The following is a 16,397-nucleotide window of genomic DNA, read 5'->3' as shown; positions in this document are numbered from 1 at the left end:
TTCGTCGAGAGCTTGTATGATCTGAACTGTGCGTCGATTATCTTCAGTGAGGGGGGGTCGCGGACAACATGCATGTTTAATTGGGGGTCGCGACTCAAAAAGGTTGAGAATAACTGCTGTAGAGCACAATCGCTGTATGGTGGTGTGTAGAACGACCTTTATGGCAACGGTGAGTCCAAAGTATTAGGGACTAAAGACCTGAGTAACTTGTCACTTCTACAACTTCCACATGTACCACTGAAACTGAAACGGACGCTGTTATTCTCCCTCTGACAGTTTGTCATGTCGTCCCGGTTTGTTGCATGCTTTGCACTTTTTTTGGCCTATTTCTTTAAGATTTAGCAAACAACTGTAAACAAAAATATAGACTGAATGGTATTATTTAAATGATATATTTTTGTGAATATCTTTTTCTTTCTTTTTAATTTACAAGTCTTATGAAAAAAATGTATTCTTTCTTGAACATAAGGTTGAAAAATACATGTAGAACTTGGTTGAAGTTGAAGTCACACCACATTAATTTATTTTGTAAATAACACAACCGTGTATACTCTCATTCCCCTGAAAAGTGAGAATATCTCAATGACTGAATATGTCCTCATTCAGCCCACATTTCTGGTACATTTTCACTGTAGACTGGATTGCCTTCTGTATGCATTCATGCCTCTAGCTCGCCTTCGCTTCGGCATTTTGGAGTAGCCCTCTCACCTTCCATGAAGGCATCACGAACAACAGAATACTACCTATGAATGATTCATGTTCATGACTGAAGTTAATTCTTATGTTCATTTATTTACTGGTTCAACACCAGACTGTACTTGAAGTGCAAAGCTTTTTATTCAAGATGGGATTCCTTTCAGGGGAGACAAACAGGATTTCACGTAGTTCTGCACATTCTACATGTGGAAATGCACAGTTCAGCTCGATGGAGAGCCGAGAGCAGAGCGGAGGAGATAGTCAGTGCTATATTGGCTCAGTTCTTTCTAAGAGAAGGGAAGTTTTGGAAGATTGTCCGTCACTCAGTTGTTGGCTGCTCCATTTGGAAATGGAAATGGAAAATGGAAAGCTTTGTGATATTTAATACTTGTTTATTTGAATTCATGATACTTTTTTCAAGTTTTCTTGTGTAATGATGAGACATAATTAAATGTAGAATATAAATAAGCAAATAAATAAAGCACACTAGTAAACATTTGTGTTTCTCACAGTGTATTTCTTTAAAAATAGAACTTGTTATATCAAATGTTAAAGGGATAGTTTGGATTGTGTGAGCTGCTTATCCTGTCAGTGTGTTACCTGCAGTAGATGGCAGTAAATGCATCTCCAGTGGAGAGAAACAAACAGGAGTATCGACACAGAAACTAAGCAACGTGGACAGCAGCTCAACGCATTTAAGCCAACTAAAAAAAATCATTGTTAGTTTAGTTTTTACTATATTTAGAATATTTTCACCACTTCACCTTGCTGTTAAACAGCCCTTTCCGACTGGTAACTAAAGCTGTTATATCCTCTCTTCAAAGCTGCCAGACTTCTTTGATGAAAACAGAAATTTTGGCGAGCAGAACGCAGGGGTTGCTGTTCTTCCAAAGCTTCAATCCATTAGTTTCTTTGTAAGTTTTGTTGGTTTCAAACCATTTATAAAGTCAAATACATTCTTCTGCAAGACAAAATAACTGTTTTTATGAAAGGAGTCTGGTGGCTTTGCAGAGAAATAGTGGAACTTTCAAGTGGTTGGTGTAGGGGTATCTGGTTGCAGATACAAATTGTCTCCAGCAGGGGGCACCAAAAGATGTAAGGGGTATCTGCTTATTTAGATCAATTTTGCTATCAGAAATTAACTAAATTATTCTTCATTCTTTAAATGAATTAAAGTTCCTCGGGGCACCACCTCTTTACTTGGAAAGAGGAAAGATAGCAAAATCATAGTAAATCAGTCTCTTACAGTAACTAAACTTTCAATCTGGAACATTGATTAATAATATAACTTAATTGTAATCAAGTAACCATATTCATATTAAGTATTAGTTTAAGGTATTTGGGAGTTCTTCTCATAGCAGAGGTTGGCGAAACACTCATTCCTGTGCAACATTAAAAGGAGCAACGATATTAAACCAAAAAGATATTTATTCTAAAACAAAGCAAAGCAAGCAATATACACAATAACTAATCTAAAAGACTATTTACAGTGGGAGAAAGAAATGTGTGTAACAAAATGGCCGACTGAGGGCAGTAAAGGAAGCTAATCAAAATGGCAGGAGCCATTTTGTTCTTGGGAGAACAATAGACCATCCTGACCTGAAAGTCTGTGTTTGTGGGAAGCCAAATTAAAGTATATTTTATGTGGATTAGTGTGTGCGCAAATCAAAGGAGTTACAGTTAATTTACATGTACAACTTAAAGTCTGTAGAGAAAGATTAATCATAGAACTTCAAATGATGTGGCTACACAAAATATCACAACAATTATACTTAACACACAACAGATCAACACAACTGATTAAAGTTTAACAAAGTCCAGAGTTGAAAAGGGGGAAGCAGGAATCCCTTTGAAGAAGAATCAGCTCCTGGTTGGGTTTCGGTGTGTTCAGAGTAATTTGCTGTTGTTGTCTCCAAAAGCTTGGTGAAGATCTCTGTAACTATATCCAGTATGGATCACAAGCAGGAAACTTAGGGCATTTGGGGAGGTGATCTTGCTTGGTTTGTGGGTCTTGCAGGCTTTGTTCTCTGGGCTTGTAGGCCAGGTTTGTCCCTTTAGAACTGGAGAGAGAGTGAAATTGTCTGATCTACCCCCCTGGCAGACCAGACCAGACCAGCAGACGTGCTGTCCCTCCAAGGGAGTTGAGAAGAAGAGAAAGGCTGCGGTCGAATAGTCAAATTTGCTTAGGAACCTTCCTAACTGAGTGAAATGACCCGGAAGTATTATTGTAGACGCCATGATAAGAGCTGTTCGAATTCTCTAACTGTTAAGGAAAGGAGCTTCAATGCTTCCTTTAGTATCTCCTTTAGCATAGGATACACCGGACCTCCCACAATTCCTTGCGGTAGCAGCATATAAGGCCGACCGTGAAAGAACCTTTTAGCTTCTCTTTTATCTGAATGGTGTTGTATATTTATCTCTTTGGCCCTTTCGACCTTCGTCACGAGAAGAAACGAACAAACCACCACGACATTCGACGTCATCAACATCCGCCGTCGCGTGATGACGTAGACTAAGTGTAAGTGCAGTCGGATTCTCTAAACACCGCGATCGTCTTCTCCTAACTCCTCATGAATTCTCCTTCTCATCTTTCCTTGACCTCGTGACGTTTTCCATTGAGGTTAAGGAAAAGTGGTTAGGAAAGGACTTAGGAGCTGATTTTTTTGACTATTCGACCGTACCCAAAGAGAAGATTGCTGCAGGAGACTTTTGTGTCTCAACCTGGGAGTTGTACTTCCTGGAAAAAACAGCCAATGAGGTTTCCAACCTCAGGTATATGCAAATGGCCAAGGCCATGGCGATGGGGGTTGTTTGTTTTTGTTTGGAGGGGAACAAAGAGGACCTCCATCTTGAAGGCATGAAAGTGGCACAATTTTCAATACATTCAGTCCATAAATCCAAATGAAACTTGTGGGATACCTGTGACCCCTACATTGGTTTGATTGTTTTATTGTGTGACTTTGTTGAATCTGACTTTAAAACTCCCAAATCACATAATAACACAAACAAACTAACCGATTAAAACTTCAACATCTCTTGTGTCCTGCAAGGTAAAACTAATGTTTTTATCAGTCTGGTTGAGCATAGGTAACAGCTTCAGTTCCTCCTTAAACAGGGCCGTCTGACAGTAGGTTAAAGTCACAACAATATAGTCAATAGCGTACACTTAAAGTGATATTGATTAATATTATTTGATATTACGTTTTTTATGTGGCCCTATTTTCCAAAGCTGTACATTGTTAAGCTTCAACACTCCAATCTGACCACCATGTACTGTAGATCATCACTTGACACTGGATTAGTACCTCACTCTACCCATCTGACATCACATGCATTAAGTGAAAGCATGTACTGAATCATGTGACTGTGGAGACTTCCAGCTGTAATCAGGAAGAGCAGCATTAGGCTGATTCCTAAAATACCTTGTCCTGGCCTGAACTTTATCCTCACGCCGTCATTTAATCTTTCAGTCTCACAGTCAGCTGCTGAGAGTCCAAACCTCATTTAAAAACTTAGATCCAACTATGTTCCACTCCGTATCACTCACCTGGAAAAACAAACACCTCTCTGTGCACGGGGAGGGATTACTGCCTGTTTGGCAGAGACAAAGAGAGACGAAAGACAAATGAGGTGAGTCGAATGTTGGAGATGAATATAGGGATGTCTCTGATCACCTATGTATAGCACCTGTGCTGCTTCCCAACCAGTAAATTGCTATTTTTCCCCCCTTGAAATATACCAGACAAATATAGCTCTGGACCAAACCCTTTGATGTAAATAAGACGCTATGGAAGAGAAGAGGAAACCCAGCTCCAACCAAAGTTAATTAAATGAACATACATTATCGCGACCCAGCCCTGGATAAGCAGAGGAAAATGGATGGATGGATGGATGGATAGATCATCTTATCTCATAATTTTATCTCAATGATCAGAGGTGTCAAGTAACAAAGTATAAATACTTTGTTACCTTACTTAAGTAGAAATTTGGGGTATTTATACTTTACTGGAGTAATTTTTTTTATAACAAGAGCTCACTGTCTGAGGCACGGGCTATATTTATATATTTATATTTATGTATTTGAATTATCTCGATGACTCCCCCTGCGTCGTCCACCAACTGGGCAGTTGAATCGGGAGTCAAAGGCAAGGAACTCATTGCCTACTACCCCCTTTAAATTAGAATTAGAATTAGTCTATTTTAGTCTATTTATCATTCTGCTATAATCTAATTGTTCATCATTTCGCCTGTATTGGGATGAGATCTCACCTGGTTTTTAATAAAGCTTCTATGTGGACTAAATCCAGATTGTGAGATACATCCTCAGTAGTGGACCCCAGGATCACAGGGTGTTTCGGCCATTTATCACTAGACACCCTCACCTGAGGGAGGCCCAGCAGAGGTTGATCAAGCCCTGGTGTGTCTCAAGCCAACTGAGTTGTTATTTTGTTGTATTATATTTATTTTCCTTCATTTGATCATTTGTTCAATTTTAATTTATTTACATAATTATATTCATCATTATATTTGATTGTATATTTACTTTATGCTATTTTCTTATTTCTTTTATTGAATTTAATGATTGCAATGCCCTTAACAGGGATTTTGTTACTGGTGAATTGTGCTCTCTGCTGGTTAAAGTTTGTATTGCACCTGCATTATTCCAGAGGCAGATTTTGTGATTTTTCACCTGTAATGCTTCAGAGATAAATATTGCAGAGTGAATTCTACCCCCTGTTAGTCAATGTTTGTATTGCACCACATTTTGTTGTTGTTGACACCATTAGCTGGATGGATTCAGTGTGTCCCTGTCTGTCTGTCTCTCTGTGGACCAGTCTCTGTGTTCCAAACACTGCAAAACCTCAGATCTGGCTTGGAAAGCCATCATAGGTTTGGTCCCTTTAAAAACTTTGTTTCTGGTCTCACACGCAGTGTCGGTCAAAATTCACTCCCCAGCATGCCTTTCACTCCAAACAGGACTGAAAGCAGATTGTGCCAGAGTTTAAGATCCAATTGTTGGAGAGAAATTGTGGATTTGCACAATCAAACTATTGCTGAATCTTTTGGTCACAGGCTAAATTACCAACAAATATTAATGAAATAGTCAAAACATGTTTTAAGATTAGCTAATAATAAATACTCACACAAAACAATACATATACAGTGCACTAATTAGAGCTCAAGACCATGAAAATCTTTCCAGGTTGTGCCAGTTTAAGATGCAATTTTTGGAGAGAAAATTGTGGATTTGCGCAATAAAACTACATTTACATTTACATTTAGTCATTTAGCAGACGCTTTTATCCAAAGCGACTTACAGGAAGAAAGGGGAACAATCAAGGAATAGTGCAATAAGAGCCATTAGTGCAGTAATAAGTGCTAGTGACAATTCTTTTAAGGAGTAGAATTGTCGAAAGCCTTAGAGCTTTATGCAATGGGCTTAATTTCCATTGATCATTACTAAAATATTCAAAACATTTTTTAAAAGCTATATATAGCCACATAAACAATATTTTCACAACACTGCCATCAGAGTTTAAGACAATGAAAACCTGCAGGTTGTTCCGGATCTTAAGATGGTAAACATGTCTGTAGATTTTCCCAGGGTGTGTCACTGTCACTTTACAGAACTGTACACAAAGAAGAACAGGAACAAGGTGGAGCCATTTTTCTCTCCTGATTGTTTTGCTACTGAGCCATTTGGAAACTCACTTTTCCACAGTGTGTTTGTGGATTCAGTCTGGCTCTTGGTCTCTTCCGAAAAAGTGGGTGAAGGTCAGAGGAGACGTCAACTTCTAGCTGCTCTTTAAGAGTGACCCTCCATCTCATTCTCTCTCAGCTGAACCGAACCCTTCACTCTTCTCTCACACATAAAACACACGTGTGAAGGATGAAGGTTTCTGCACAGCAGTGGACACACAGTGAGAGTCAAATACTTCGAAGCACACAGCGAGACACCTGCCGTCCAAACAAGAGAAGAGAAGAAGAGGAGCCCCGAGCTGTAACAGAGCTGTGTGTTGTTCTCTTTTGATCAGGCGGGTTGGACGAGCAGACCGCTGTGCTTCTCAGGACCCCGGGCTCTTGTTTTTATAGAATCATGTTTACATTAGACTCTAATGAAATCACACCTCCCATCACGCTGTGCACTCTGTGAAGTCGAGGAGTGAGAGAGTGCTTTCACAGCGCTACTGATGCTCTCAGCTGGAGCAGATGTTGTCATACATGCTCAAATGTACAAGAATAATAAGAGATTAGGAGCCGCGCCGAGTGTTTGATCACTCCTGTTAAGAAAGTGTCTCAAGTGATGTGAAACGAATTCCTCGATATATCAAGTTCTGCTCCTATTTACTTTGGCATACTGGTCAATTCTATAAGAAATCTAACCACTCAAACCCAGATTTTCCTCTAAAATAAAGTTAGAAAAACACCTTTTTCTACACTTTTTGAGAACACCGTGTAGTTTATTCTGTTTTTTTCCCCACTTACTTGCAGTTTGCTTGACCAAAGACAATTAAGCAAATAGAAATTATTCATTCATTCAATTATTCATTATTTTTCATTATTATACACACATTTCCCCATGTTTAAAGCTGACATATTTAGAATTTTTTGCAATGTTGAAATCATAACTACAATTAGGAAAGTTCTGTGGGTTTGAACAATACAAGTCCACCAACATGTATCTGTAAGAGGGGAGGACACATTTTCTTGAGAGTGAAATTAGTATTTTCTCATTAAATAATAACATTCACAATCTATTATACTTGTTTATCCACTAAAATGTCTGATCTTGATTTTTTTCTTTGCAAAGTTTGCAGCAAAAGGTTTTCAAAGTCGATTAGTCCCCATTCATTTTCTGACTTTGCATGCAGACTCAAACTGTAGGCAAATATACCTGTGAGTACTAAACTATATGTAGATAAGCAAATGTTTCAGTATGCTAATAAAGAGTTAACAAGACTGAATTACTGCAAACTCACTGAGACCCTCGAGACAGAGCAGGAAAAACACTGTGACTCACAACAATCCTGTTGCTGGAAAGTTACGTTTTGCTCACAAGGCAAATGATGTTTAAAGATTATATTTTTTATTGCTAAGGTAAAGACTTATGTTTTTTAGATCACATGCCATCGGAATACTGTCAGTGACATCCCCAGCATACTGAAGAAATTGTTTGTAACAAAAAATGTCTTTATTTATTATTTAGAATATTTAAACAAGTGCACTGACTCTAAAAAGCTATAGAAATATTGCATTACTTAAAATAAATAAAATAAGTGTGGGGAAATCCTGTATATGGACCAGGCGGCAGCCTCCGGGTCTGAGCAGGGAGGCAAACCAGGAAGTGCCTTAAGCTGCATTCTACCGAAAATTCCAGCAGGGGGTGCTAAGTTTGGCTGCAAAAAAAAATCTGTCCATTCATTTCAGTGCGAAATGAGAAAACTTCTCACTTGATTTATTACCTCAGAATTTTTTTTTAGGACAACACTATAATCTCAATCGCTAGCAAAAAATCTTCTTCAAGACAATTTGGTGTCAATAGTTCTAATAATGGCCCCATTTAGAAGAAAATAGAAGATAAAGAATCATTTGATTTGGGGCGTGGCTACCTTTGATTGACAGGTTACTAACAAGGCGAGCCTCATCAGGAGAGAAGCAGAACAATGCGTATCCACGGCAACGTGTCAATAAAGTTATATATAACGTTATATAGATATCTAAAAAAGCACGTTTACCAGTTTGTTCTCATAACTTTGACCCTTTCACACTGTATTTTCACTTAATGACAGTTTATTTGAACGTTTTGACCAGTAAAATGTCTTGTTCAGCGTTTGGTTGGACTAACAGACACTCCAAGGAGTCGCTGTTCAGTTTTCTTGTCTAAGTAGCGGAAGAGGCGTAGCCAGGCAGAGCCACTCAGCTCGAAAGTTTTTTTTAATGGCGGCCAAAATGATTTGCTGCGTTAATGTAGCCATATTGCAGCATTGTAGAAGTAAACCAACGATTAAGCAACACAAAGGGTATTTTTTTGGCGGGTGACGAGCCGCGGCGGCTGTCGTGGTCGTAATTTCCGGTAAGTGCACCACGGAGTATTAGATTTGGAACAACACTCACCTGCAGAAATCTGCGTACTTAGTAAGTGCGGATAGTGTACTGCGTTTAGGTGTACTCATGGAAGTATGGATATCGGAACACAGCGATGGTTTGCTCCCCGTATCGGAAACAAGATGGCGACGCAAAATGGCAACGAGTGTAATGCTGAACTCAATGCTTCCAACGGGCCACAAACCAACGGGTGACGTCACGGTGACTACGTCCATTATTTATATACAGTCTATGGTTCAGGCTAATGAAAGGAGGAGAGATGTTTTTGGGTCCTTCATTGAGTCAGTTTCAAGTCAGTAAATTTGTTTGGCTGCACTGGGAATTTCATGTACAGACTTCTTTTATTTATGAAATATTTTGGTTGTTGTTTACACTACAGTTCATTTATTTTTTTTTAAATAAAACACATTTCGGTTCAGGCATGGAGTGCAAAAATAACTCATTGAGTTGAAATAATTTGCTGACAGCTTCGTTCCCCCCAATGATCAATTTATAATGATGAACAACGGAACAATTCTTAGCTATTGTTTGTTCAAACAATATCTCATTGTGCACAAAAGGAACCCAGCATGTGTCCATTGTATAATAGTTCAATTGTGCAATAAAAGCTTGTGTATATAAAAGAAGATCACAAAAATGAGAAATGTCATTGTCGTACAAAAATAATAATTATTGGTAAGTCTCATTGTTTTTAATCAGTGTATTTGTGTCTTCCAAATATACTTAAATGAGATTTTTAAATGAGCTTAAATAAAGGTTTTGAATGCTTAAATATCATCTCTGCCGTTTTTAATGTGCCCCTCTGATTAAACACTGGCCCCTGCTTGGCCCCCACAGTAGAACTGGTCTAGAACAGGCGGCAATCTCCGTGCCTGAGCATGGAGGCCACCAGGAAGTGCATAAAGCCTGCAATTCACCGAAAATTCCAATAGGGGGTGCTAAGTTTGGCTGCAAAAGAAATCTGCCCATTCATTTCAGTGCTAAATTTGAAAACTTCTCACTTGATTTATCACCTCAGAAAATTTTTTCAGGGACAACATTATGGTCTCAATCGCTAGTAAAAAATCTTCTGCAAGACAATTTGATGTCAATAGTTCTAATAATAATAATGGCCCCATTTAGAAGAAAATAGAAGATAAAGAATCGTATGATTTGGGGCGTTTCTAGCTTTGATTGACAGGTCACTAACAAGGCGAGCCGTCACCAGGAGAGAAGCAGAGCGTATCCACGGCAACGTGTCAATAAAGTTATATATAACGTTATATAGATAGAAAAGAGGACGTTTAGCGGTTTGGTCTCATAACTTTGACCCTTTCACACTATATTTTCACTTAATGACAGTTTATTTGAAAGTTTTGTTCAGTAAAATGTCTTGTTCAGCGTTTGGTTGGACTAACAGACACTCCAAGGAGTCGCTGCTCTGTTTTCTGAGGTAAGTAACATACATTTTGTTTTTGTTTTTTTGCTAGCCAAAACTAACATCCCAGTTAATGCTCCAATTAATGCTAACATGAATTAGCAGCGGCTTCTCTCAGTCGGGTTGCCGGTGTAGAGATGCGTGTTGTCAGTGTCGTCAGATCCCTCGCGCTCCGCCACAGTCTAATTATGGTCTGCTCCGCGTATTTATATACAGTCTATGGTCTAGAACCGCCACTGCCTGTTGTAGTAACATAAAGCATTAATCTTTCTCCCTCCCTCCTCTAGGTGGCGCTGTGGTAATTTCCCCGCAGCTCTCTCAGACTCTCTGCCCTCTTTAGTGAAGCCTCCTCTGCTGCCCACACTTGCTCTCTTCTCATTGGCTGATTTCTCGGCCGCTTCCTGCTACGTATGTCGCTTTGTATCGGCGTGTATTTTGGTTTGCGGATGCTTATGAGACTTGCGCTGCTCTCACTGTAAACACACGCAGCCCGGACACTTTTATTTCTCTCGGTGCGGCAGCAGACAGTGAACCTCCCGCCGGTAAAGACATGGCCCTGTGCTCCGAGCCTGCTGGTGTCAGCTCCGCGGTGAACGGAGAGCCGCAGAGGGAGAGGAGAGTGGCCGTTATCACCGGCATCACCGGACAGGTAACAACCACAGCAGCATCCAGCTGCACTGTTGCTCTCAAACATCTTCACGTCTCCTTTAAGGTGGTTTGTTTTTTAACCACCGGTGGCTTTTACGCCAGGTGATGAAAAATTCCACTCTGGCTCTATTCTATCTCAAATTTCCCATTAAAACCTAATGATTACTCTGGCATCTTAAGCTTATGTTTACTTTTTTTTCTTCTTCAATTCTTTATTGAAAAGGACAAAAATAAACATTTCTGGCGCGTTTTTCACAGTACATACCTCGCAGAAGTGTAGAAAGTATGCTAGGTGAACATCAATCAACAGTATAACTTATAATAAGTTAATAAAACTTAATAATAGAGCAGTTGAAATAAAATAAAAATAAATAAAAAAATAAATAGACAAAAATAAAATACATATAAAACAGTCTAAATGTTGTTTTCAATAAGGGGGATTCTAATTAGTTTTAACTGTTCATTTCAGTGGAAAAACTTTTCAAGATATTATATAATATTTGTGCCTTTGTTATTGTTAGAATTTTTAGAGATTTTAAGTACAATTTGAATTCATTCATGAAGACAATACATTTTGGGGATGGTTTCATAACATTCTTGTGGATGAAAAAAATTGCTAAACAAAGGATAACGTTGCAAAATAGTTCATCGTTAGCTTATGTTGACTTAATTAAGGTAAAGTACACTGAAGTTGTGCCTGAAGCTGTTGTCACACCAAAATCACGTTTCAGTTCTTCGGTTTAAGTTAAAACTGATGTGCAATATACAGGCTACAATACCATAATTTGATAAGTAGTGTAGGCCTATTTGTCCACATTAGGTGAATACTGCATCTGCCAGTCATTCTCATTATTGATTAACGATTAAGTTTGGTCCAAAATGCCAGAAATTGAAAAAAATGTCCATCCCAGGTTTTAAAGTCAAAAGTGAAGTCTTTAAAGAATAAACAGAAGCAAGAGACAAACTCAAACAGGCTGTTCAGCAGCAGATCAAAAGTTTAAGACCATAGCCCAAAAAAACCCTAAACACAGCTAAAGGTGTAAAAAAAAACTGCAGCGTTGTCCTGTTGAAACTCATCACAGCACAGGCGAGGGCCCTCAGTCAAGAGGGATGCCTGCTGCAACAGCCAGAGTACATGACCCGCCTGCACTGCATTAAAAAAACACCCAAGATCATGACAGAGCCTCCTCCACTGTGTTGCAAAGAAAACACCTCCAGTGGAATCTCTGTGTTTGCAAAGTGCAAACGGGCAAGTTTATGGCATGAGAGGAGACGTGGCCTTTGTAGACTTTTATTGTTCTTTAAGCCCATCAGTAGCAGATGCCGTCTTATAGTTATTGGGGCGACAGTCAGCATCAGTAAGGGCCTTAATTTGGGGAGAGGATCAGCCTGTGTCGTCACGGACAACCCGTAGGATCCTCCGGCTCAGCGTAGGTGTCATTTTTTGAAAAACTTGAAGTTTTTGCCCATAACTAAAAAGGCAGTCTTACTGCATCTGATCTCAGCAGCGAAGGCGCGTTGGGAGACGCCTTGCTTGTGCAGCTCAACAATCCTGCAACATTCAAAGATGCTAATCCTTTTTGCCTTTGCTATCAGAGGGTCATGACAGTATGAATGTCTGATAGAAAATGATGAGATTTTGACTTTTTTCTGGCTATGGTCTTGCACTTTTGATCAGCTGCTGAACAGCCTGTTTGATTTTAAATTCAGTTTTCGATAATTTGCCTACTCTACTTTTTTGTCTCTTGCTCCTGTTTATTGTTTTTGCATTTCAAAACTCAACTTACAACCTGGTTATGTTCCACCAACACGATATGTGAATACTTGTAATTTTTCCCCTGGTCTTAAGATTTTAATCAGGAGTGTAAGGTGAAAATCCAAAATACTGTATAAAGGCTACAATGCCAACATCAGGTAACAGTATGTGTCATAGATGGAGAGAGACAAATAGACAGATGCATAGTTTATTTGTCCTCAAAGGGAGAGAATTCCCTGCTGTCACAGTAGCTGAACATGGAACAAACATGCTATAGGCCCAAATACCCACTTACACAAAAGGACCAATTGTTTCCCATTATGTTCTTTAAAGAAGTAGTGGAGATATTTCTGCTCCTGTGATGAATCCTTTCTTCTCCTGTTATCTCTTCCATCTGAAACACCTGCTTCCACTGCACGGAAGTTGTCAGGTTACACATTAGCCACCATCTCATTGAAATTCCTTCTTTAGCAGCTAAACAACACCAAACAGCCGGGCAAGCAGGCGTTAATACTGCCGTATTGCTCCTTCAGCAATCAGTCCATCCAGAAATGAATGCTTTATATTTAAAATGTGTTTGTTTGTTGATGGTATGTTGTTTCATTGACACCAGCACTCCTGTATCTCTGCTTTCTTTACATCAAGGAACACAATGGAAAGAAGTCTTTTTGTGTTATCCTTGATATATTCATGTGTGATTTTATGTCATCCCTCTTGTCAACATGACAAATTGATATAATTGATGATAATCAGGTGAACCAAAAGTGAGAAGTGGAGGATGTAGAATGGCCAGGCAATATAGTAGAAATCCTTATCACAGTGTCATATAAGATATGATACTATATGATACTATATATATATATCCGCATAGAAACACATTTCAGTCAAGAACTATTTGTACAGTAATTATGCTGTTCATTATTTCATACATTAATTGTTTTGTCTATGAAATAGTAAAATTGTCTCTTAATTTCCTGAAGCCCAAGGAGGTCTTTGCAAATGCCTTGCTTTGTCTGAACTCAAAGATTTTCAGAAAAACAGCCCATTTTCATATTTAAGAAGATAAACCAGCAAATGTTTGGCACTTTTGGTTTAAGAAAATTTCTCAAACAGTTGCAGCTTACTTTAATCAGAAAATATTCTAGTGATTCTTGTGGTGGTTGTGGACTTTGAAATCCTTAGCACAGTGTTTTATAGAGTTTAAATTATGAATCAGTGTTTGTATATAAAATCGAATGTAAGATAATCAAACTGATTTTCACAGCAATGTTCCACTATTATGAGACCAAACTCTTCAAAGGGCAACAAAGGCCCCAACAGCTAATTTAATGTGCTTGTAGCTTGCAGCTTGCTCAGAATGAATAGTTTGAAAACAAATTTGTAGAGCGATAACTTGATAACAGATTTGTTTGCTGCACTGCTGAACAAAAGTCAAACTAAACTGCTTAATATCTCTCTTATAAAGGATGGAACATTTAGTTTTACAATGCATGCTGTAGATTCAGTGAATGTCATCCAGTCTGATCCAGAGAGGAAAAATCTGAAATTAAACTGCTGTCTGACAGCACAGACACACAGTACAAAGTACAGTCGATATCACTCATTAGCACTCCTACAAAGTTAACAGTCTGTGGACATGTGCAGAGCTGCAGGATTATTTTATTGCTTACTTTCATTTTCTGTACAGATATTATTAAGACACTAATATTGGAACCTAATTTTTCGTGCATATTTTTAGTTTATTTTGCAGTTGTTCTGTAATGCATCATGGATGTTTTAGTCCAGTACCACTAGTTCACATGTACAGTCTTCTGGTTGCACTGGTTGATGTTATTGTCCACTTAGGGACAGCAGAAACAGGCTGTAAACACACTGATGTATTATCACATTTTAAGTTGATCATGCAAACTTATTTGCACACATTACTCTTGCAGCATTTTTTTGCATTTGTGTTTGTGTCGGCCAACTCCTGAGGAAAATCATCTTCGCAGTTGTTGTTTTTTTTAGAGCATTTCTGCTTTAAACAGTTATACCTTCTGCAGCAGAAAATGATGAACTGAGTACAACTACATAGCTCATCATGTAGGGGTGGGCCATATTGTATCGTTCATGATAATATCGGTAAATTTTTTTATGGTTAAAAATAATGCATATCATGATATTGACAACATTCCTACTTCTTGATGAAGTGGTGTAAGGGTTTCCCATTAATTACCTAGAATGTGGCGGCCCGCTATAGTCTCATGTGCTGCTAACGTCACATTTCAGGCTACTGAAAGTATATCTACACTATTCATAATATAAAGTTATTTTGCATTGTGTTGCCGTTGCTCAGCAGAGTGTCTGTCGCCCGTCAGTCAGTCAAAACCCTGACCGAACTAAATACTGTCAACCTGTCCAGGCCGGTCAGATCCAAACACACTGCTACACACACCGCCAGGTATCGATATTTAGCATTGTATTTTTCGCAGTTTTTTTTCCAGAGGCCGTAGCTCACTTTTAGGAATATACTGTAGATACTGGTATCATATAAAACTAGAAGATCTAAGGAATCTATAGGCGCCATGTGCGTCAGGATATCGTGTGGGAAAGTTTTTGAAATAACGCTGCAAAGTTAGGTTTTTTTTTATGTTTCATTAAAAAAAAAATCAGAGCAGTGAAGCTTAAAGTTTTTGAAAGTTTTAGAAAATGATGCAGTTGTCGTCCATACATTTTTGATATCAGTTCAGTTCAGTTTGACTGAATACTTTGTTGGTCAGTCTGGGGGTTTGACTCTCATTGTGGAGAAGTAAAAAGACTGAAGTGAGATGAATAGAGAATTTTCTGTTATATGATGAAACATTTCTTGATTGTATTTAATTTTCTGGACACAAACTGCAGTTAAACAGTTAAATTGCAATATGTTTTATATACCCACCATATCGGAAAATGCTTAAAATCGCAATAATATCGTATCGCGGGGCCTCTGGTGATTTACACCTCTAATATTTTGTTCTAGACACAATTCTCCCGCTGTTAAAAAATATTAAGGATGCATCTAGTCCTGTGTAGGATCTGTGGGAATGCAGGTTGACTTGTCTAAAAGATCATAACCTGAGCAAAACATCTGGACAATGGGCAGAAAGGAGAGGTAGAACTGGTCTTACTGGTGTTTCATGACATCATCATGGGTCAGTGGTTAAATGATACTACTTGAGTGATTATGGTGTCAAAGATGTTTGCTATCATGTTACTCAGATGGCTTTGTTTGTTTTTGTTTCTCTGTCTGGAGCTCGGGAAGTCGTGTCACTCACATGGTTATAATAACAAAAGAGAAGTACCATAATTCTTTTTAAAAAAAACTCACCCTGGGAGTTAAACATGCCTGAGTTCATTCAGTCTTACTGTTCGATGCTGAAGATTAAAAAAATGGTTGTTGTAAAGTGGTTTCAAACTTACTGATTTTAGTTTAGTGGATAATATATGAGCATCTATTAGTTTGTTACATGCTGTTAATGCTGATATGTTGCCAAATTGCAACACATTAATGTGTCATTGATTGGATTTTTGTGCATATTTGCCCCTTTTGATTTTTATTTCAAAAGTACATTTATTGAAATTGTGCACATTTTCAATAAACACACAAAACAAACATTTATAAACATTCAAAAAACAATCCCTTCCATTGAAATAACATATTTGATAAAAGAAGAATAAATAAATTACAATAATAAATAGATAAAAAAAAAAGACCTTAACAAATTGAAGCAAACAAAAAAGAATTGATATTAAAAA

The 16,397-nt window shown here is 38.2% G+C and overlaps 1 protein-coding gene across 1 annotated transcript in view; it reads left to right on the top strand.

Annotated features, from left to right (window-relative positions):
• The first annotated feature begins 10,627 nt into the window (after positions 1-10,627).
• gmds (GDP-mannose 4,6-dehydratase) overlaps positions 10,628-16,397 on the top strand; it is a 244,909-nt gene continuing 239,139 nt past the window's right edge. The window contains exon 1 of the mRNA XM_059340705.1: positions 10,628-10,868. Within this exon, the coding sequence (XP_059196688.1) occupies positions 10,770-10,868 (99 nt within the window). The 5' untranslated portion in view covers positions 10,628-10,769. The remainder of the gene's footprint in view (positions 10,869-16,397) is intronic.

Source organism: Centropristis striata, chromosome 9, assembly GCF_030273125.1.
Source record: "Centropristis striata isolate RG_2023a ecotype Rhode Island chromosome 9, C.striata_1.0, whole genome shotgun sequence".
Taxonomy (NCBI): domain Eukaryota; kingdom Metazoa; phylum Chordata; class Actinopteri; order Perciformes; family Serranidae; genus Centropristis; species Centropristis striata.
The sequence above is the reverse complement of the archived record's forward strand: the minus strand, read 5'-3'. Positions and strand labels throughout refer to the sequence as shown.